General features: G+C 39.5%; 2 protein-coding genes across 3 annotated transcripts in view; both read left to right on the top strand.

Annotated features, from left to right (window-relative positions):
- The window catches only part of slc7a1a (solute carrier family 7 member 1a), a 32,564-nt gene extending 24,914 nt beyond the window's left edge, over positions 1-7,650 (top strand). Inside the window, exons 7-13 of the mRNA XM_063486197.1 lie at positions 1,003-1,225; positions 3,278-3,417; positions 5,156-5,258; positions 5,518-5,696; positions 6,080-6,231; positions 6,340-6,448; positions 6,838-7,650. Coding sequence (XP_063342267.1) covers positions 1,003-1,225; positions 3,278-3,417; positions 5,156-5,258; positions 5,518-5,696; positions 6,080-6,231; positions 6,340-6,448; positions 6,838-7,016 — 1,085 coding nt within the window. The 3' untranslated portion in view covers positions 7,017-7,650. The remainder of the gene's footprint in view (positions 1-1,002; positions 1,226-3,277; positions 3,418-5,155; positions 5,259-5,517; positions 5,697-6,079; positions 6,232-6,339; positions 6,449-6,837) is intronic.
- A 3,444-nt stretch (positions 7,651-11,094) lies between these two features.
- Positions 11,095-21,539, top strand: part of mtus2a (microtubule associated tumor suppressor candidate 2a) — a 45,932-nt gene continuing 35,487 nt past the window's right edge. For both annotated transcript variants that reach the window (XM_063487482.1, XM_063487481.1), the window contains exon 1: positions 11,095-11,231. The gene's annotated coding sequence lies outside the window, so the exon portion shown is untranslated. The remainder of the gene's footprint in view (positions 11,232-21,539) is intronic.

The following is a 21,539-nucleotide window of genomic DNA, read 5'->3' as shown; positions in this document are numbered from 1 at the left end:
AGGCTTGTTTCTTCATACATGTTACAAGGTTTTTTCCACCCATAAGTTTCCTGAATTGTAACTGGCTGGCAAGCTGACCAGTTAGCCTTAAATTACGATTGTCAGACATAACACAAACTCACAATGATCTTTTTGCATGTGTGTATGGCAGTAAGAGTTAAGTTGGCATGAAGCCATACTCCATTTCCCCCTGACACACACACACAGACACACACAAACACACACACACACACACATCATCCACACAGCAGCTGTCTCCGTCACGTTTCAGAGCTCTTTCATTTTACAGTACTTTGGGCCTGCTTTGACACGTAACTGTGCGTCTTATGCACTCGCTCCATCACTGTAATGTGGTTTTATTACACAGCAAGGCCTTCCTACATAATCACCTGCAGCTGAGCAGTTAGGCCTCTCAGCATGGTGACTCCCCTGAAAAAATAAGCCAATATCTTCAAACCTTGCAATGAACTGGGAGTGGCTAGTAACAAAGACATAGCTGTATAGCAGACGATGGGGCAATTTAGGAAATAACTAAGAAGGTAAAGTAATTTCACTGCTATTTACAGGTTCAGTCAACCACTTAACATTCTATTAATTTCCATAAAATCTTGCATGCACTTCTCGATGCAACTGCAGCACTTCTGTAAATTATGTTACCTTTCTGAATACAGTGCCTGCACCCTGCATTCAAATGGACAATGCGCAATTCTCATATGAAAGCATAAAACTCCTCCAAAATCTAAATATCCATCCATCTTCCATCCAACAGTAGAGTTTGTGTTCTGTGTTTTCGCTCCACTGAATTTTCACATATTCACTTTTCTGCCTCACGTTCAAACGCTGAAAGTAAGAATTTCTGTCTTCTGCCAATGTTTTTCAAATATAAATATAAGCAAAAAATGACACATTACCTGAAGATATTTCTGCACCCGTTGACGTCATACAGAAGCAGATTTGCATATCTTGGTTCTTAACTGTGTCTATATATTATATATGTCCTAGGTGAAGAGGTGAAGAACCCCCAGCGAGCCATTCCTTTTGGTATCGTATCCTCATTGCTCATCTGCTTTGTGATCTACTTCAGCGTTTCTGGTGCTCTCACCCTCATGATGCCATACTACCTGCTGGACAGCAACAGCCCTCTGCCTACAGCTTTTAATTATGTGGGCTGGGGGGGCGCGAAATATGCCGTAGCTGTAGGCTCTCTTTGCGCTCTGTCTACAAGGTAAGAGATTTGAACTTAGAAGCACAATGCACATGTACTAGATCTTGTTTTGAGTAAACTTTGAACTGATTAACTCTAAGATAAGCAACTGTGAATACCAGCAGGTATTCTATTAGGCTGAGGAATATAAATTTGTTCCTTGTGGACAATGGCATTTATTGTCCACTCAGTCATCATTAGCCAACTGCAATTTTCCTTTAAAAAATCTAACTGGAATCCTATCAAAATATAGATGTTTGAATGGGGAAATGAAACACTGTCACTCAACTGCTACAGCTGCAGCAGGAGGGCAGGAGTCAGTAACTAACTCAGAGTTTAAGCTACCATTTTTTTGGAACAGAAAATCCAGAATTTCCCCTATTTCAGGATTAGCAAGCTCAGAATGTAAACTACATCTGCTTTCTGGAGCGTAAACAAACACTATCATTCATTTTAAATGCACAGTTGTGTACACGGTTCTGTCTCAGATAACTACACACACACACACACACACACACACACACACACACACACACACACACACACACACACATATATTTATGTTTGTGTTCCTGAGCGAGAGTGTATATTTAACTTCTGAAAGCATTTGATGCCTTAACTAAAAATAAAAAATGCTGCTGAGAATATAGCTGCACCATCAGTGTGTGAAGGCGATTATGTAACAGGGACTCAGAAAGGCAACACAGGTGACATTTTTTTGCTAACATTTAGTTTCTAATCACTTAAAATGATGGTCCATATATGTTATATTTAGCAATTAATAATAGCAACAATCAACCAATATTTTATTCATGATAGAACATAGAAAACATATCAAATGTTTAAACTGAGTATTTTACTATTTCATGATAAAAATTAGATAAAACAAACGGCTGAAAAAGAACATTTTGATATTATGTTATATGGTTAACCGCTGCATGAAAGGCAATAGCCAGAAATCTATATTGGAAGCCCATGAGCTTCGGCCCCTCAGGCAACACCGCATTAAAACCAGGCATGATTCACAAATGCAGGTTAAAGCTCTATCATGCAGAGAAGAAACTATTTATGAACATGATCTAGAAATGCAGTCTTCTCTGGGCCAAAGCTGTGGTCCAGTGAAATGCAATTTGAAATTCTCTTAGGTAAACTTGGACACCGTGTCCTCTGGACTAGTGAGGAGAGAGACTATGCATGTTGTCATTGCTGTGTCCAAAAGTATGCATCTCTGATTTTAAGGGGATGCATTAGTGCATTAGTACATTAAAGGTTTTATAGCGACATATGCTCAGGAAAAGCCTTGCATATCTCAGCAAGACTGTGTTAAACCACTTATTGAAACACTTAGAAGTGCTTGCTGAAAGGTATTTGAGCAAGCACTTGGTATTATTGTAAGGTCCATATCTTTCAATATAAAGAGTCTTGAGGTGCTGTTTTTATGAATTGGTGCTATAAAAATAAAACGAATAAAATGAATTGAAAATAAACGTGTAGTGAAAAATACGATAAACAAGACCCAGGGCTGTTGAACAGCTCAAGTCCTATATCAGATAAGAGTGAGATAACATTCCTCTTTCAAAGGTTCAGCAGCTGATCTCCTCAGTTCTCTAATGTTTCGAGACTGTTGTTAAAAGAAGAGAGGATGCCACACAGTTGTAAACAACATGGCCCTGTCCCATCTTTACTAAGACATATTAAATTCAGCTAATATTAAATATAAAAATGAGCTAATATTTTTGTTATAATGGTACATTTTCTCAGTTTAAACATTGATTTTTTTTCATGTTTTATTGTGAATAAAATATGGGTGCATAAGATCTGCAAAGCATTGCACTAAATTGTTATTTACATATTACAAAGTGTTGCATATGCATTCCTAACTTAAAATGTATGCACAGCATATTTAAGTATCTTGTGTTCTGGTTTTTTATTTTTTATTTTGTCTTAATCTGCTGTATCTATGTTGAATGTAATGTTCCTTGCATATGTGTGCTGTTGTCTTTGCTTATGCATGTTTCACATGGTTGCTCGTGTGGATACTTTATATTTTGGTACCCCCTCCCCCCATGTTAGCCTGCTGGGTTGTCTGTACCCTGTTCCTCGTGTGATCATGGCTATGGCTGATGATGGGCTGTTATCAAAGTCCTTGGCCAGGGTCAACTCCTGCACCAAAACCCCACTAAATGCAACTTTTGTCACTTCCTCTCTGGCAGGTGAGATACTAACACGCGTGCCACAAAAAGAGCACTTTTACTTAAGCAACTTTTCATGCTGCTGAGTCTGAGCTACACAGGGATAAATGTTTTAGTCTTTCTTCTTCTGTTCTAGTCTTTTTACATATTCTGTTAGAATTCATCACTCAGCATTAAAAAGTCATTAAGTGTTTTACATAGTCAGGTCTCTGTTTAGTTGGCTGAGGGAGTCAAGGTTATTGTGTCTGTACTATAAGTCTTCCATTGTTTTTTCTATTGGGAAACTTGAGACATATTTTCTAACTTGCATCTTGAGAAGGAGATGTGCACCAGCACTAATCCAAACTAAACCGCATGGTACGTGGACTGAAACTGAGAGTAACAGCATGTGCAAAACATGCAGTCATACAGGGGGAAAATTTTGCATGCTGACATCAGAGTATCCTTGTCCCAGCATGTTGTTCTTCAACAGTGTTGCCAGTCTGGCATGCTGCAGCACGTTCTTTAACCCCCAGATCTTACCACCCACATCCGTCCACTTTCTCTGAATCCTCCCTTGGCGCTCACTGACCTTTCCTAATTCTTCTTTTCCCCTTGTCCCTCACGTTACACCAAACCACTGCCATCACAATACGATGCCCCGCCCACCTTTACCCCAGTCTGTTGGGTTCCATGTTCCCCCTACCTCGTATCATCTTTGCCATGGCGCAGGATGGCCTGCTCTTCTCCTTCTTGGCCAACATCAGCGAGAGAAAATCTCCCGTAACATCTACCGTTGCTGCCGGGGCTATATCTGGTAAGATAAAGGGGGGCGTTAAATAAAGACGCAAATTCCTGTATTTGAGTAGAGGGACTTGAGAGAGGCAGTCATAGAAGGTCAGGTTTGAATTGAAGAGAAAAAGAACAAAGCAGAGACTTTTTGGAAAGATTAATTTAAGTTTCAAAACTTTTTGTAACTTTTTTTTAATAGAGGCAGCTACCAATCCCTTTTATCGATATCTGATTTTCCGACCTATGGGAATTTTTGCCACCTCCAGCCTATACCTTATCCATTCCCAAATGGGGCCCTTTTTAAAACTGAAAACATGCAAACCTTTAATCAAAACTTTAATCAACAGGTTTTTAATGATCTTTTCTTGATTTGTTTTGTTGAGATTGATTTACTATTAACTTCTTTCCCTTCTTAGCCACTGCTTCATTTTTTATCTTTCCCCACCAGTGACGTGATATGAGATTTTGTCCCATGTAAAAAATAGAACAAAAAAATAAGAGCACCATATAAATGAAATGGAATGACTTTGTCACCAGGTGGTTGCTGGTTTCTCTCCATAATGCTATTTTTACCCTGCAGTGTAACAGGAGAACAATACAGCACCTTAAGAAGATTGTAGTTGTGAAATTTCAAGCAAATTTTAAACTCATATAATTATAAATTATACTTTTTTTTTGTAGCAAAGATTTCTTATGTGTGTGGTAAAGCTTTGGAACACCAGAGGGCCATGACCCACACTTTGTACTTTGTATGTATATTCAAGCTAGCATCTTTATGAGGCTGTACTCAGTGGCATCATTTGAGCTTATGCTCAGCATACTACTATGCTCACAGTAACTATATAAGCATGCTGAATTTTAGCTGAATGTTAGACACATCTTAATTTATTCTTCTAAGACAAGTATGGAAAATAATTGATAGGATCAAACAAGCACTTTTGATCCTATCACTTTTAATTTTTATTTTTTGTCTCCTTGTACTGTGAAGTTTTCATGGTGTTAATGTTCGAGCTGAAGGACCTGGTGGACCTGATGTCGATAGGAACGCTGCTAGCCTACACATTAGTGGCTGCCTGTATCCTGGTGCTCAGGTTGGTGAGAAGATATCAGCTTGAAGAATTTACCTTTGACACGGTCTGAACATGTTTATAGTTGTTTATGCTAGCCAATAAAACTATTGGAAGCAATTTCAAACATACGCAGCATTGACATTGCTCATAAGCAGCTGCTAATGTTGCAGTATTACCAGCTTTATCACCGGTGCTAGCAACTATTTTAAGTGGCAGGAACACAGCGTACAACTGCTATGTCTGAACACTTCATTATGGGTGTTTGTTCTTGTTATTTCAGGTACCGGCCTAGCATGGGTTACCAGATTGTCAGTAGCCAGGAGGAGATGGAGTTGAATGAGGGCAACATCCTGCCCGGTATGGAAGAGAGGCTCAGCTTCAAAACCTTGCTGTTCCCAGACAATCCCGCACCATCCAAACTGTCAGGCTTCACTGTCAACGTCTGTGTCTTTCTCCTCGGTATGTTATTAAACCAGGACTGCCTTAAAATGGCAATAAAATCATACAAATAATGTAAGGAAATCAAGTATAAAGACCTTAGACTATCATCAACTGTGACTATTTTTAAGTCTAAGCTGAAGCTTTTTGTTGCAAGCTTTTGGAAACGTATTTATTCTGTTTCATTTTAGTGTAAAGCACTTCAGTTTTAAATGTGCTGTAGAAATAAAATTTATTTGCTTAGTCAATAAAATGAAGGTATTAGATCTTTGGTAAACAACCCAACAAGTGTGCTCGCCTTGAATGTAGGTGATGGATTCATTTCCAGTATCTTCACTGTTAAAAATCACATTGCACTTGTGAAGTATCACACATAAGATAATAACATTTCTTTCATTTCGAAGGAATGCTGATGCTGGCATTCAGTGTTCTGGCATCTTATGGAGATCTTGCTTCGTGGAACTTGGTAGCCCTCAGCGTCATCTTCATGATGTGTCTTTTCGTGGTCTTCATCATCTGGAGACAGCCCCAGAATCAAACTAAACTCTCCTTCAAGGTTTGATTTGAGATCTTTCGGCACTACCTCTGCCCCCTGAGAGTTCACGCTTGCTAAGTTTTAATGGATACTTTTACGCTTTCTCCTTTTGTGGTATTTGTCTCCCAGGTGCCCATGCTGCCCTTCATTCCAGTGATCAGCATGTTTGTCAATATCTACCTGATGATGCAGCTTGAAGAACGCACTTGGGTTAAATTCTCAATCTGGATGGCCATAGGTATTTACACTCATCATTCTTTTTTTAACTGCAAGAATTCTGCTCACTACACTTACCTGGATGACGCTGAAAAGTCTCACACACCCAGCTGACTATTTTGCTTGCTTTAGCGGATTGAAATGGGCTAGCTGCTTTGACTTGACATTGCAATGTGTTTGCAGACTGATCTGAAACATTTGCAAAACATGAGTAAACATACTTTGTCAGTTGGTTGCAAAAATGTAGATGTTATTAAAAAGGTACATGTTTTTAGACTGAAAAGTTCAGCAGCTGTATTTGCATTGGAAAGCTGGGATTCCATAACATCCATAAAAACCAAACTGCCAACAAAATAGCTTTTAAACTAATTTAATCCCACAAGTAAAGTTAAGTTCTTTTTGCCTTTCCAGGTTTCGCGATCTATTTTGGCTATGGTATCCGTCACAGCACCCTGTCAGCTGCAGCTCATTCGACTCCGGACACAGAGATGAAGGGCTTAGGCCTGAACCACAAGTCAGCATCACCAGAAAAGGAAGCCTTTCTGTCCAATGGCATTGATGTAAGGGAAGAGAATGATGGAGATTTGTAGGAAATTACAAATCTCCATCATCAGATCATGCTGCTTCCAAGACATGCATCCTTGATAGCCAGCAGTCAGTCTGTGTCAGCTCACTGGCAGAACTTTCTTTTAGGGAAGGTAAAGATAAATACCTCATACCTAAAATTCACAAACTTCTGACTTACTTCTTTAGCTGCAGGGAGAACGCAGACAACTGATGAAAGAACACTCAAAAAAAGACTTATAAAGCCATAACTAACATGTTCTGTATTTTGCAATAAGGTTCAGATTCAAGTGCCAGTTATGACTCGCCTATCAGGAATTAGGGCTTATGTTGGAGATACAGAATACATCATTGTGTTAAAGAGGTTGGGGGGGCATAGTCTCTGTTTCTTTTCATATTGGGTTGTACTTACGTCTACAACCTGTGTCTGAGCCACATTTTTGACAGCAGGAATATGTACAAAAGCCAATGTGTGGGTGCCAGAAAGGTCTTCAATGATCAGTGAAGGATGGATTTTTGTTGTAGTTTTTGTTGATGTTTGTTTGTTGTATCAAAAGTTCATTAGTTAGGTTCATGAGTTTTTGTTGGACAATGACACATTTTTTTAGTGCTTTTGCCTCCGTTCTGTACCAGAAGAGATTTTAAATCAAATGATCAAGATGTGAATCAAGGGAAGTGCAGACTTTAATTCAAAGTGTTTATACATAGGTCTGAATTTAATTATCAGGGGCAAAAAAAGAAAAAAACCTGGAGAAATTAACAAGGGTTGCTTTTAATAACTGGGCAAAAATCTTTTACAGTCAGTGATGGTCTGACATCTAGAAATTAGTTCAGTTTTTTCTTCTGAAAGTGTAAACCATCCTCTGTTGGCTTGAGATAACTGATATGGCCACTAAAGAACATAGCCTTTCTTTGCCTCGAGAAAGTTGCTTTTGCAGAATGTGTTTGGTCATTATCCAGTTTCCACTGCGAAGTGTCCATTGTACAACTGGATTGAATTGGAACATAGAGTACAGCCCTGCATGCTTCACAGTTCATCCTGCTACTTATATCAGCAGCTGAATCATCATCGATAAACTCTAGTAAACTGGTTCCATTGGCAGCCATACATGCTCATGCCACAACACTGACTCCACCGTGTTTGACAGATGATGTGTTATGCTTTGGATCATGAGTTGTTTTTTCCTGCTTCACTATCCTTTTCCCATTATTCTGGTACAAGTTAATCTTGGCTTCATCCGTGCAGGTTCTTTTAGACGTATTTCTGGCAAAGTCTAATCTGGCCTGTCTCTTGTTGAGTTTAACCAGCAGATTGAATCCTCTTTTAAAATGACTCTATTTCCATTCATGAAGGCAACTAACTACCTCCTAAAGAGTGTTCTTGACTTTTTGAACCAAGAAAAGAATTCTGCGATCATCCACTTTAGTTGTCTCCTGTGGTTTCCTACGCTTTCTGGTGTTGCTTAGCTGGCCCTTGTGTTCCTTCTTGTAACAGATTATTGATTTGGCAGCTGTTTATTTTGTTGTTTTTTTTATTTAAAATCCATCATTGTGTGGTGGTCCACAAAGGCTAAATTACGAAAAAACAAACACACAAATAAAGTGTGTCATTGTCCAAATACTTATGGACCTAAGTGTATGTGCGGAAGTCTTATCATCAGATAACAATTGTAAGTATAAAATACAGGTTGGTACAAATGCCTAAGTTCTCTAAAATCTCCCAGTTCTTATGTAACTACAAGAATATTTTTAAGATGCTGTTCTAACATTGCTCCATTACAAGCTCTCACATTACACTTGGCTTATCTGTGACATAATTCTTCACTAGCAGAAATCTGTGGTCAGGTCATTGTCTGGATGTATAAAAGCAGCTGCAGTTCGCTGTGCTTTACCGTTTCTATATGTGAAAATTTTTCATTGATGCCTTTTGAGGTCCAAAACTTGGTCCTCATGTTCAGTTGTGGTTTAACAGTACAGTTTTAATGCAGTGGTATGTTTGTTTGTATCTATGTTTTCTCAAGCAGCAATCATGAAACATTGTAAAGCAAAGATCTGCAACGCAGAATGTAATACACAAACTAATGTTCCAGGAGTGTAGACAACACATTGTTGATTGTTCCTCAGTCTGAGAGTCCGAGGAAGCGGTGCGGTCAAGTTCTTAACAGGAATATTTCAAGTTGTTTAACTTGTGCATTGTGTTAGCTCTCCCATTGGTAATGGCAGTAAATCTAACTTCTCAATCTTTGTACATGTTTAGGATGAAAGCAATGACAGTTTCAGGTTTTCAGTTCATGTCCTCCAACTTTAAGTGACAGTGGATTTTCACAGTGCTGGCTGCTGTATCTTTGCATTTGTGGTTTGTAGCATGTATTTTCTAATACAAAATAAGAGAGGCCAAATTTTTACCACTTGTTTATTTTTTCTAATCAAATGAGATGTCTCTTTTGAGGAAGTTATATGTCCACCATTCATTTTACATGTTTTCTCCTGTTTATTGATGTGTTTTAATACCCATGCTGAGTTTTTACAAATGTAATTGGATACTATTTGGCTGAGTTTTACACCACTGTCATTAAAATATGTGACACACACAAACTGAACTTAATAAAATTTTGATTGTATGATCAAAATGACTGGCTTCATGTTTTATTTCTTTAAACATGGTTTTCACTATCAAAATTATGCTTGCATTTTGAATGAAAGAAGCAGTGAAGCAGTGCATGATTGCCGGCATCGTTTCCAACCACTTTTCAGTGCGTCTGTTTTTCAAAACATCTTGATATTGACCGGAGGCATAAAAATGTTAATCTACTTAGCAGTGGGTGATTATTTCAGATGAACTATATAGACAAAACTACACATTACACCTGCAAGAGCTTTGATGACAAGAGTTCTAAATGTAGTCGACTTTTGTAGCTAAATGTAACAACTTCCACTCTCCTGGGAAGACTTTCTGCAAGAATGCGTCTGTGGAAAATTTTGGCCATTAATCCAAAAGAACATTTGTGAGGTCAGACACTGATGTTGGACATTTTGAGTTTTTCTGCTAGTTCATCCCAAAAATGTTTAATGGGACTGAGGACAAGGCTCTGTGTTCGCCAGTCAAGTTCTTCCACAATAAACACATCCAACTATATGAATCTTGCTTTGTGCAAAGTGGAAGCGGGATCTAAATACTGTGTTCCCTAAACCCTAAACTGTTCCCACAAAGACGAAAGCAGAGACTTGTCTAAAATGTCTTGATAACCTGAAGCATTAAGATATTCCTTCACTGGATCTAATGAGCCCAGGGCCAGCAGCAGGGAAGCTATAATTATGGCTGTGGATACAATTGATTTCTTTAATTAACTATAGATGGCCGATCTTTAACTTTTCTCACATGCCATAGTTTCACTGCATTTGTAGTTCTTCAAATACAGTTTTATAGTCAAAGCACTTCCCGTAATTTTATAAAAGGAATTTAACTCAAAGGAATCTACATGTTGTGCCAAATCTCAGTACTTAGGAAAAAACTATGTATGGACCTACAACAGTATGAAAGAGATGAACATAAAATACTGAAATACAGGAAATGAGCAGTAAATTAAATATCCAATTCTAAAACAGTTTGGACGCTGTGTAAACTATAAATAAAAAACAGAATCTTTTATTCACAACTGAGATATTTTAGGTCATTTTGAATTCGATCGCAGCAGCAATGTTAGGCCCGCTTGCCTGATTTAAAATCTTGGAAAATTTGTTATTTTCCAAAAACCTATGAACCTAATTGTATATACCTCTTCACACACAGACACACACAAATCCTACACATACCCTGCTATTTTGGTACCAGTGTCAGTATGTAGACTCCATATGTCTGTAATGCTTAAATGATTTTTGAATTTATAGCACAGTAGGACTTGTAATTCAGCTTTTCAAAATCCAGTCGCGGTCATATTGGAATCCCACCACGTGGGAAGAGCTGCTTCCCACGTGTTCCAGCAGAGGGCGCACATGTGTTAAAAAAGCCCGGGCGTCTGAGCAGAAGGATGCTCAGCCAGGTGTCGGCTGCAGCATCAGCACCGCTCCTCCTCCAGTTCCCTCCTCCTCCTGCTGTCCGCAGTACCTCGCTTTTTCTCTCTCTCTCTCCGTGCGTCGTTTCTGGCAGCCAGAGAGAGTGAGGAGGGAGTGGAGAGACGCGTTGGCAACTCCTGCGTTTTCACCGACATTCTTCAATGAATCAGCAACAGAGAAAGCTGCAGGTAAGTCGCACGACTGTAAACACCCTGTGCTTATTTTGCTTGGAGGGCCAGCACTGATTTCCCGAAAAAGTGTCGCACTTATTTTGCTCGTCGGATTTCAGGTCTTGCTGCCGGACTCGGTTCGACCAGCACCATAAATACAGTTTGTTTTTGACTAGGCCCGCATCACGGCAATGTGCGAGGGAATTTAGCTCGACTCTACATATAAATAGCTGTAACCTCGAAGTTGAGCCACAGTGTTGGAGAGAAAGTGAGGTCAGAAGGAAGAGACGGTGCGATGGAGATGGATGGAGCAGGTCAAGTCTCTGCGGGTGCTGCTAATGATCCAGTATAGATTTTAGGATTTAAACCAGATCCACTGCACTGAGAGATGACATGGACTTGAGTTTGAAGGATTTTGTTTTCATTTCTCGCCAAATGTTGTTTATCGATAAGCTGTTTTTGTGCAGAGTGTTTATAGACTTCAAAAGCAAAGACTCTCACAGCTTTCTAATACATTACATATAATTCTTGTTAACTGATAGCTGGAAAAGCTGCAATATTTTAAATTTCTTGTCGTGTTTGCCCGCTCAGGCTTAAGCTTTTTACCAGTGAAAGTGGACAAATGTACATTTATAATACAAAAGTTTGAAGTCTGATAGTATGATTAATAACTTTTCATTTCTAAGTCCACGAGTGACACTGCTGCACACTCATGCAAACACTAATTCTTCAGTATCTTGACTGCTTTCAAGGAATCCACGGCACAGAGGCTGTATTGATACTTCAGTTCCTTTTGCAACACTTCCCATTTTCTCAGTCTCATTGTTGGAGACTTGAGACCTGACAAAAGAAAACAACGGATGGAACAATTAAAAGTGACTGAGGGATTTCACGCTGTTGTTTCAATTGACCGGTGTCGGATGATTGGATTGTCCTTGAGGCAGTTGGATAGCGGTGTCTTTGTTGGGGTGAATCCTCCTTTTTCAGCTGCTCGGCTGAAGTTCTTGTACTTTTTTCAAATACGTTCTAGTTTGCAAGTTCAGAATTTGCCTGCACTACTGAAGTATGAAAACAATGTGCCTCTAATCTGACAGTTTCTATGTAAAAATAAGTGATGTTTTCAGCATTTATTGAAATTGTCTGCTGCCACTATTGATCTCAGTATCAGAGACTTCGCACATTTATGGATCTTCAACTCCTTTTTGCTAAATCTCATCAATCCCTCCCGATCATGTTAACGTGGAGGTTGACACTGCATCAAAGCAGGAAAGCAGATCTTACGGCCTTGGCTGTACACTGACTGCTCTAGTTGCTGCTCTCAATGCTGATGCATGTGTGATTGATTCATTACATCTGACCTCTGCTAGGTCTGAAGAGCGATCAATTTATCAGATCTCTGCCAGGAATACCACTGCCGGCTGTGTGTGAGTGCGTGTCTGACTTTGTGTGTTTTGTCTAAGCGTGAGGTTCCGGGTGCCTATACCGTGTGTGTGTGTGTGTGTGTGTGTGTGTGTGTGTGTGTGTGTGTGTGTGTGTGTTTGTTTCTGCAGGTACAGAAAAGCCTATGAATGTAGCACACCGGTATGACCTTCAAGGTCATTTAATAGGACAGAACGGAGGAGAAGGAGGAGGAAGGAAGGGAGAGAGGGAGAAATTGAGACGGGAAGTGAACTGAAGCTGAGAAGGACATTAAAGTTGGTCAGTGTGCCTTTGAATAATATGTCACAAGTGCAAGGCTTTAATTATTTTGAAACATTTTTGCCTTTTCTTTTTTTTTTAACATTTTTGCTTGGATGATTGTGGTCTATTAATAAATATAACAGTGGTTTCCCAATAGTGGTGAAATAGGGTTAATGTAAGAAAATGATAGAAAAGGTTGCAGTTATTTTAATAACACAATTGTAAGAATCCTCCACACTTTGGACGCAAGACGCTCTGCACTTGCAAGTGCACGTACACACGCATGTGCATTATGTGTGAACCGAGCATCAGCACACGCATTCTCGAATTCACGCTGCTTTTGTCTGGAAGGTGGCATTGAGCTTATTGTAGCTCCTCCCCTGCAGTCGCAGGCAAGACATTACAGGGTGAAAAGAGAGGCACGCCTCCCCTCATGACACACACACACATGCACACACACACATACAGTTTTCCGTGTCCCACCAGGAGCAGACATGAAAGACCTTTATTCACTTGTGTCAGTCAGTTTCAGAGAAGCTCACCTGATTTTGCTTTTTTATTTTAAATGTATCTTATTTGTAGATTTGTCTCATATTATGCTATTGAGCTACACACGTTATTAAGAAACTTTATACAATTGTGTCAATGAACTTAAAAGCATGTGTGTGATAGAAAAAACCGTAGTAGCTGTAGTTATCCTTGGTTAGGTCTACCTCATTAATGTTTTATGAAACTTCTCAACAGTGTGCGTCTATGTTCTTTTTTTAGACTTACTCCCCCCAAATAAAATCCACTCCCAGAACAGCAGCACAAGTGAATTCTCCTCCCGAGGAGTTTTTGTCCTGTGTTGTACTTTCTAGCTTTCCATTACTGAATGTATGAAAACACTTAAAGAAAGCTTGTTGCCTTTTTTTCCCCCTTTTTGCATAATTGCCCCTCCCAATAAACCCTCATCTCGCCCTATTCTTTGCTCACTTCTCACTGATCCTTGGGCAGCTCTCCCTCCCCCACACCCCAGGGGTTTACCACTTGCACATTGCACATACGCTTGCACAGCACAATACTAACCAGAATCCGTCACATCCCCGCTCCTTTGCACCCCCTCGGCACTCCGCAGCATCATTTTCTGTTTCTATATTCTCTCAAAATAAACACAAGTGACTCAGCTTGTCTAAGTTGCTCTCAGCTTCTCTTTGTCTGGGCCGTCTCGCCTCTCCTGCTTTATGTCTGACTGTGTATATCTGCGAGTCTTGGTGAGCTTGTGGCATCCTCACAGTCCCACGGAGAATTGCACTATCATTGCACCGCTTTGCATTTGAAATGAACTCCTCTTTGTCCCGCCTCATACAGTTTCGCACAGCCAGCTATGGAAGAGTTAACATTTTTTTTTCTGCGACAGGAGTGAGGCTAGTGGGTGGAGGGGCTTTACTAATAACAATGCGGTGGTGCTACCAGCAAGCAGCCAGTATGGACAAACACCCTCTTTTCTGCTCTCCTTACCTCAATAAACCCTTGTCTGGACCTTTGTAAACACGTGTTTTAATAACACGTAGTTGCTGCTTTTAACCCGATGGTTCAGGTTGAATATCCAGAAAAGACTCAGCTTTGTTGTCGTTTTTATTTATTTATTTTTTCCTCAGGTTTCCTGCCTTTTTCTTTCATTTCATCTTAAGTTGGCTTTTGTTGCATTGGTCTTGCTTTTATGTGTCCCATTCTTACATTAAAAAAAATGTAAAATGTAAAATTGTAGTTTAACCATGTAGATCACGTTGCACCATAAAGTTTATTATTATTGTCTGCCCTCACTTTATCCCAGTCCGGCATTACCGACTGCATAGCCTGGTGAAATAGACAGCGAAGCGGGACCGTGTCCGATTTAGTGGAGAGTCATCCCGTATTTTTGCATAAAAAGCAAAGCTAAAAAAAATAAATAAATAAGGAGATGGCAAATCCCATAAATAGATGTGTGGATGCATGCAGACCTTTTGTTTTGTTTTTGTTTTTTTAAGCCTCATTTCCCCCCCAGTTAGGAGCTGTTTCTTTGTCTGCCCCTGCTGCAGCGATAGTCACTGCCTGAGTGTGAGCTGTTGTGTGTGAAGGTGATTCTCGTGTTTGATGATCTTTCATTTTGCATGCACTCGGTGATCACCTTGGTGCTTTATGGGGTTTTTCGGATGAGAAGTTTCCTTTTGTTTTTGTTCTGCCTCCCGTGTTGGCAACAATGGGACAAACCTAGCGTGCGAACACGTTTTGATGGATGGATGTGCACGTGAACCCGTGCCAGCGTTTGACCGTTTTTCATTTGGTTTCACCTAATAAATCTAATTTCTGGCATATTGTGATCTGCTGCTGATTTCATAGCAGGCGCCAAACGTCGCCTGCCTGCCCGAAATAAGGGAATAAACCAGCTTTTATTGGAGATCATCTGATATTCTCATTCTCCCTTATTCACTCATATATGACCACCCACTATGACTCAAGATCCTGTAGAAATCCTGTTACCGATTCCCCTGTGATATAGACTTATTCCCCTCCCCCGGGATACAAAAAGGTGTCCAACTGTAGGAGTAGAGTGGGGGGATGAGCTGAGAGGAAATCATTTGGGCAGATGTAGCCTGCTGATGTGCTATCTATAAGGATGAAAATGAGATTGATTACCTCACCCTGCCCTTATTAACTCTGTATTATTGGGATGAAAGAGAAGAGGGGAGCAAAAGAGACAGAGTTGTTGAGAAAGGCATAACACTAAAGAACTGAAGGGACATCGCTGAGCTCAGTGTTGTGAGCTAAATTCTGTCAGCGAGGCGACGCTGGTTGATGAGGAGCATGTCTGTAAGCACAGCTATAAAGAAAATCGGTGCAAAACAACAATCAAGCAGCTGGAGAAGACTATTTCTGGTTATTTTTGCACTCCTGTTTGCCTCGCTGTTTCTGTTATGATGGTAATCCCTTTGCTATGTGCATACTGGGTTATTGCTCGGTTCACACATATAAACAGTCGAGCATACTTCAGTGAATCATCACTTGTGAAATTCTATCTGCAGGCTATCTATTGTGTCTTGTGAAAATGGAGCATTTAGCTTATTTCACTCCTATTTCTGTCTGTGTGGTTCGCAGACAGCGATGAGGTGGCGGTAGTGGGGTTGAAAAGGAAGGAATGGATGACTAATTCTTAGCTAATTTCTGAATAGGTTTTTTCGCTAAGCTTTATCCTGCTGGATGATTACGTTAAGGAATGCAATATAAAGACAATATCCTCCGCCCCCACCAAATTACCACAAATATGATAGTTTTTATGTCTTACATCTATCCACGGCTCTAGAACACGGCTTTTCACAAGTTCACACTCTCCAACATGTTCATTGTACAAGGACACACAAGGGTGATGTCATTGGTGATTAATTGCATGTATGCAAAGACACAGCATGGACTGAATTAGAGAGAGAGACAAAAAAAGATTTTAAGGATAAACGCTCCACTGCATTTTAATGCAAATCCTTGCACAATCCAATTTTCAAATGCAGGAACAATCAGGAGTCATAAATTATGTCGTCGCTTTGTCCATTTGAGTTTGTTCCCCTTTTGCTAATATTGCAATGTGATGGAATTTACATCTCAGCAGAGGTATGTGCGGATGAAAGAGCGATAGGGCATGGGGCAATGAATATATGTGTGTGTTCCTGGGTTTCCCCTTGGGACCACAGAGCTGTAAAACCTGTCTGCTCTCCAGTGGGGGAGGAGAGGAATAAAGCAAAGTGCCAAAGACAAATGGCTTCTGTAATAGCCACATGTGCTGCTGGACCAGCAACAAAGACACTGAGGGGGAAGGCTCGTAGGCTCGTGTTGATGTGTCTACACAGGTGACTGCCTTTGTACTGTCACATGCGTTCATGCGATACAGAAAATGTAAAGCAGCTCAGCAACAGAAGAACAAAAAGATATGTCCATCAAATTTCCTTACTTGCTTTCAAAGAAGAATATATAAGATGCCGGGGCATATTCCTTTGAAATTTCATGTTTTTTTTTTATCTGGAAAAAATTCTTTGCGGCACTCAACTTTGATCCCCTGAATGAATCCAAGACTGGCAGCCCCTACCCTTCTTGAAATCTGTAAAACCCTCTCACATATTTTGGCTCATATTTTGACCTGAGAGGAAGTAGAGGACTGAAGAGAGGAGGCTGAATCTTCACCACTCTTGCTATTGCAAGACATTAGTGTCTTTAGAGTCACAGTTTTCTTCATCCCGTTGAAAAAACCCAAAACACAGCATTCTCTCTATAAGTCAAATATTCATTAGAAATGCCTTATAGCAACATATTGAACAATTCAATTTGTAATTGTAAGTGAGAGGTTAGAGCACAGTTAGATGGTTACTTTAATTTGAGCTCTACTGATGGAGTGGAGATTAAAAAAAAAAGCTGGTAGATAGGCAAAACTAAAATAAAGAGTGGCTAATGTGGCCAGGAAATAGCTATTAGTGTGTCAAGTCAAGTACTTCCATTGTTTCATGTAGTACACGATCTACTGCATACTTAGTTGTGGAGTATGTGAATTTCAACAGGTTAATTTGGCTAGCTGTTGCACTTCTGAACTTCTACATCTTTCTGTGCCTCTGAGCACACATAAAATAACGTTTTTCTACAGTCAAGATTAAATTTGACATACACGCAACATTAAACACCATTACACCAACATGACATGTGCTTTAGATGGCTGAAAAAAATCGTATTTAGCAATCGCTGACATCATCATTGATGCTATTATTGGCTGACATTGTTTGGAACCCTGTCTTTCCATTGCGTAGCCAAGAGTTAACTTTGTGACGTTTATGTGTGCTCACTTCATGTAACAATACTTGATTGAGTGAACAGCAGAGATGCACCGATCGACCAGTCAGGGAGCGGAACTGGACAAATTCCAGCGTTCTCGTCCCAGACTGGTGACTGCCCGGTCAGCCTCACTCATGTGTAATTTCATGCTGGTCTGTTTCATGCCTGCACAACACAAGCACAGGTTTCACAGGCAAACGGCCATGCACCCGCTCACAGTCACAGAGTAAAATACTTAATCCTCACCCCGGCTAAAAATGGCTATTTTAGTGATGTGGCTACAGGTAAAGCTATGCAGATGTCAGAGCCAACCAGAAGACAGCAGCCTCGGTATGAGCAAAAGATCAAAGCGGTTACAAGAAAAACTATGGAGACTAGTGAAAAAGAGAAAAAGGTTGATGTTCTTTTTGTATTGAGTGTATGTAAACATGCTAGAAAAAATGGCATAATAAAAGAAATAACATTTATTTTATTACAGAAATCTGTTTCATCGACTTCTGTTTGGTAAGGTAATACGTCAGCTAAAGATTATTGTACAGGAACCCTGTAACGTATTGCAGTCGAAGGAAAATTGTACATTTTAATTTCTTTCATTATGATAATCAGATTTTGCATTAAAGAAAAGTTGAATTCATACTGTCAATTTTAATGCTTAGGAAGAAAATTGACAAAAAAAAAAAGGCATCAGTGGGTCACACTTAGAAAAAAACTGAAGAAAATTGCAGTTGGTGCATTTCTAGTGAACACACTTGTGTGAATGCAGACTATTTGAGTCACAGCTTAGACAAACTGATTGGAGTGTAGATGCAGGTGTAAACGATCAAGGTTGAGCAGACACCAGTGTAGAAGAGAAATATAGAAGCAAAGCAAGCAAAACAACAACTAGACACACAGGCTCCTACAGCCTGGCTTTACTTTTGTCAGGAGATTTACTTATGTGTACCCACAGTCGAGAGATTAAAAGAGAAAACGAAAAAAACAACAACTCCCAGTTTCAGCAACATGACCAGTACCAATTAGTATTAAATCTTGTAACTGATTTTTGTTAACTGATATGCTCTCTTGGGCTTTTATCAGTAAGTCGCTTCAGAAAAGGGGCTCTGTAGTGCATCCTATAGAGGGCCAAATGAGCACTAATTAGAACACTTGTGTGCTCCAACAACAACTCTCTTTTCTGTATCTATTTGCATGTCTCATTTCTCTCACCTCAGGTCTGTGTCTCAGTCTCTCACCCACACAGACTCATTCCTGCTTGGAGACAAAAACGGAAGGTTAAGGAAAGCCTCCATCTTTTCTTAACTCAACACCACTTTCGAGTTTCCTTGAGACCCTTGTCATGTATTGTTAAAAACCTCTCGTCTTTCACCTTCTAAAAAGAGCTTTCCGTCTTAAACGCAGCACTTCGTGGGTTAGGAGCCCAGTGAAAAATCACAAGTACAAGTGTCATTCTCCAAATTTAAGCACTGCCAAGATATACCCATATCACAGCCCACGCTCCCATCACTTAAGCGATGCACCTTTCCACCTTTTTGCAGGGATATGATTGCACCTTCGCTCATTTATGTTTAGTACTGTGTGTATTTTGTATGCGCTGTGTGTGCTTGTGGCTGAATGCGCCTCTAGCAACAGTTGCATGTAGGTGTGACTTTACATGTGAAATTGATGCACAGTAGAATGCATAGGAATGTAAAAGCATAAAGGTGACCTTCAGATCTTTATTGTGTGACTGACCTTTTTCACTTGTGGTAAATTCCAGCATGAGGAAATGTATTATCTGCATCCAATAGCAGCTTTGTTGGGTTATGCCTACATCTGTTATTTCCCAGATGAGCTCAGTCTGAATACTTAGCTCAACATGTACCTCTTACAGTTAGGTGAAACAAAGCCTGCCTTTCTTCTTAACATCTAAATCTGAATGATGTGGCACAGGTTACAATGTTATCCTCAAGCAGCTTACCCTATTTATTCAATTTGGATAAAAGGAAAATAAATGTTAAAAAAAATACTATAGCATATGTATATTTGTTCCCTAACTCCTCCTATATGTGTTAAACAATCTGGAGACTATATAAACCTTTTATTATATATATATATATATATATATATATATATATTAGGGGTGCAACGATACACAAAATTCACGGTTCGGTTCGGTTCGATACTTTGGTGTCACGGTTCGATATTTTTTCGATACAAAAAAATGTTCATGCTTTTTTAATTTGTCATTTATTAAAATTATAAATATATATTTTAACTCAAAAGTACAGTTTTTAAATTTAATGTTGCTGAAACGACAAAGTAATAAAAAAATAAATATCTCATGGAGAAATCCCTCATCTTTGGAAAAGAGAGTTTATTACAGAGAAATGGCTCTTTCCAAAATAAAAGCTATACTATACGCTTCTTCTGGGGTATATTCTCAGCAGCATATTAAACATATCAGGTCCCCATAAGGAGAATCATGTGCTAACGGCTGTCTAAATGACTCGGGTAAAGTCTGTAGCATGCGTGCTTGTTGTTTTTGTCTGCTTCCACTTGTCTTTGCACTAGGATGATGTCGGAGTAAATGTGCAGTCATATTCATTGTGTTCCCACTAGTGCTGTCAGCGTTAATCTGAAATGACGTTAACGCCACAACACGGCAAATCTCCGTTAACGAGTTACCGCTGATCGCCCCGTGCGTGGGGCTGGACGGCGTCAACACGTTAACGAGCAAACTGCACTAACGCAGTAGTTCCCACCCATGTAATTGAGCATTGCGTGGCACATCCGACATACTGTTTTACTTTTGTCCATGGCGCGCTTACCTTCAGGGTCATACTTCACATGAAGACCAAAATAGTTCCAAAGGCCAGATCTGAATGAGGGTGGGGGAGGTTCAATTTGCCATGCTGCAACGAGCTTAGCTTCTGTCTTGCTAGCTTGCACTGCGCTCAGTGGATCTGCGCTCGACAGTGCAGCCTAGTCGGAGTAGTCGAACGCAGATCCACTGAGCTCTCAACACAGACAGCATCGTCAGAAGAAAAGTTGATAAAATAAATTAAAAATTTTGTATTGTTCGATACACATGCGTACCGAACCGAAAGCACTGTATCGAACGGTTCAATATCGATACGAGTATCGTTGCACCCCTAATATATATATATATATATATATATATATATATATATATATACATATATATATATATATATATTGTCAGTACAGGTATCATAAAAGTTTGTGATAATTCAATTTAGGTCACTCAAATCATTACAAATGACATTTATATTATGTGTAGAGCTTATCAATGGCAATATAACGTGTACGTTACATGTTTACATGTAAGTTGTCGCCTTTACATATGTTACCTGTACAATATTTTTGTAAATAATTTTTTCTAAATAACTTTTACTGCAGTGTCACTGGAATACAAATGTAAAAATAGGTGTTCATCAAACACTGACATTAATAGCGCCTGTAATTAATTACTTTGTCTTCTACAATGAGTATGTAGCTTCAAATAGGCAGAATGAATATATGTTTGTATTCATTTGTTTGGTCTTTCTGAACAGCAATTTTTGCCATTTCACTATATATGAAGATAAAGATTATAATAACATTATAAATTAACATGCATTTATGTGGTTTTTATATATACGTGTGGCGGGCAAGTGGAGGCAGGCTTTGGTTGTATAATGTAAATAAGGGTTTGGCTTTGCCAGGGGTGCTTGATGCATTTATAACTCATAACTACTCTTATATAATGCATAGTACCCTGTCCACTTAGTTTTTCTTATTTGCAGTTTTTCCTTTGCTCCGAGCTGGGTGATCAAA

The sequence above is a fragment of the Pelmatolapia mariae genome, linkage group LG10_11, assembly GCF_036321145.2.
Source record: "Pelmatolapia mariae isolate MD_Pm_ZW linkage group LG10_11, Pm_UMD_F_2, whole genome shotgun sequence".
In the NCBI taxonomy this organism is placed as follows: domain Eukaryota; kingdom Metazoa; phylum Chordata; class Actinopteri; order Cichliformes; family Cichlidae; genus Pelmatolapia; species Pelmatolapia mariae.
Note: the sequence above shows the minus strand (reverse complement) of the source record. Positions and strands in the feature narration are given on the sequence as shown.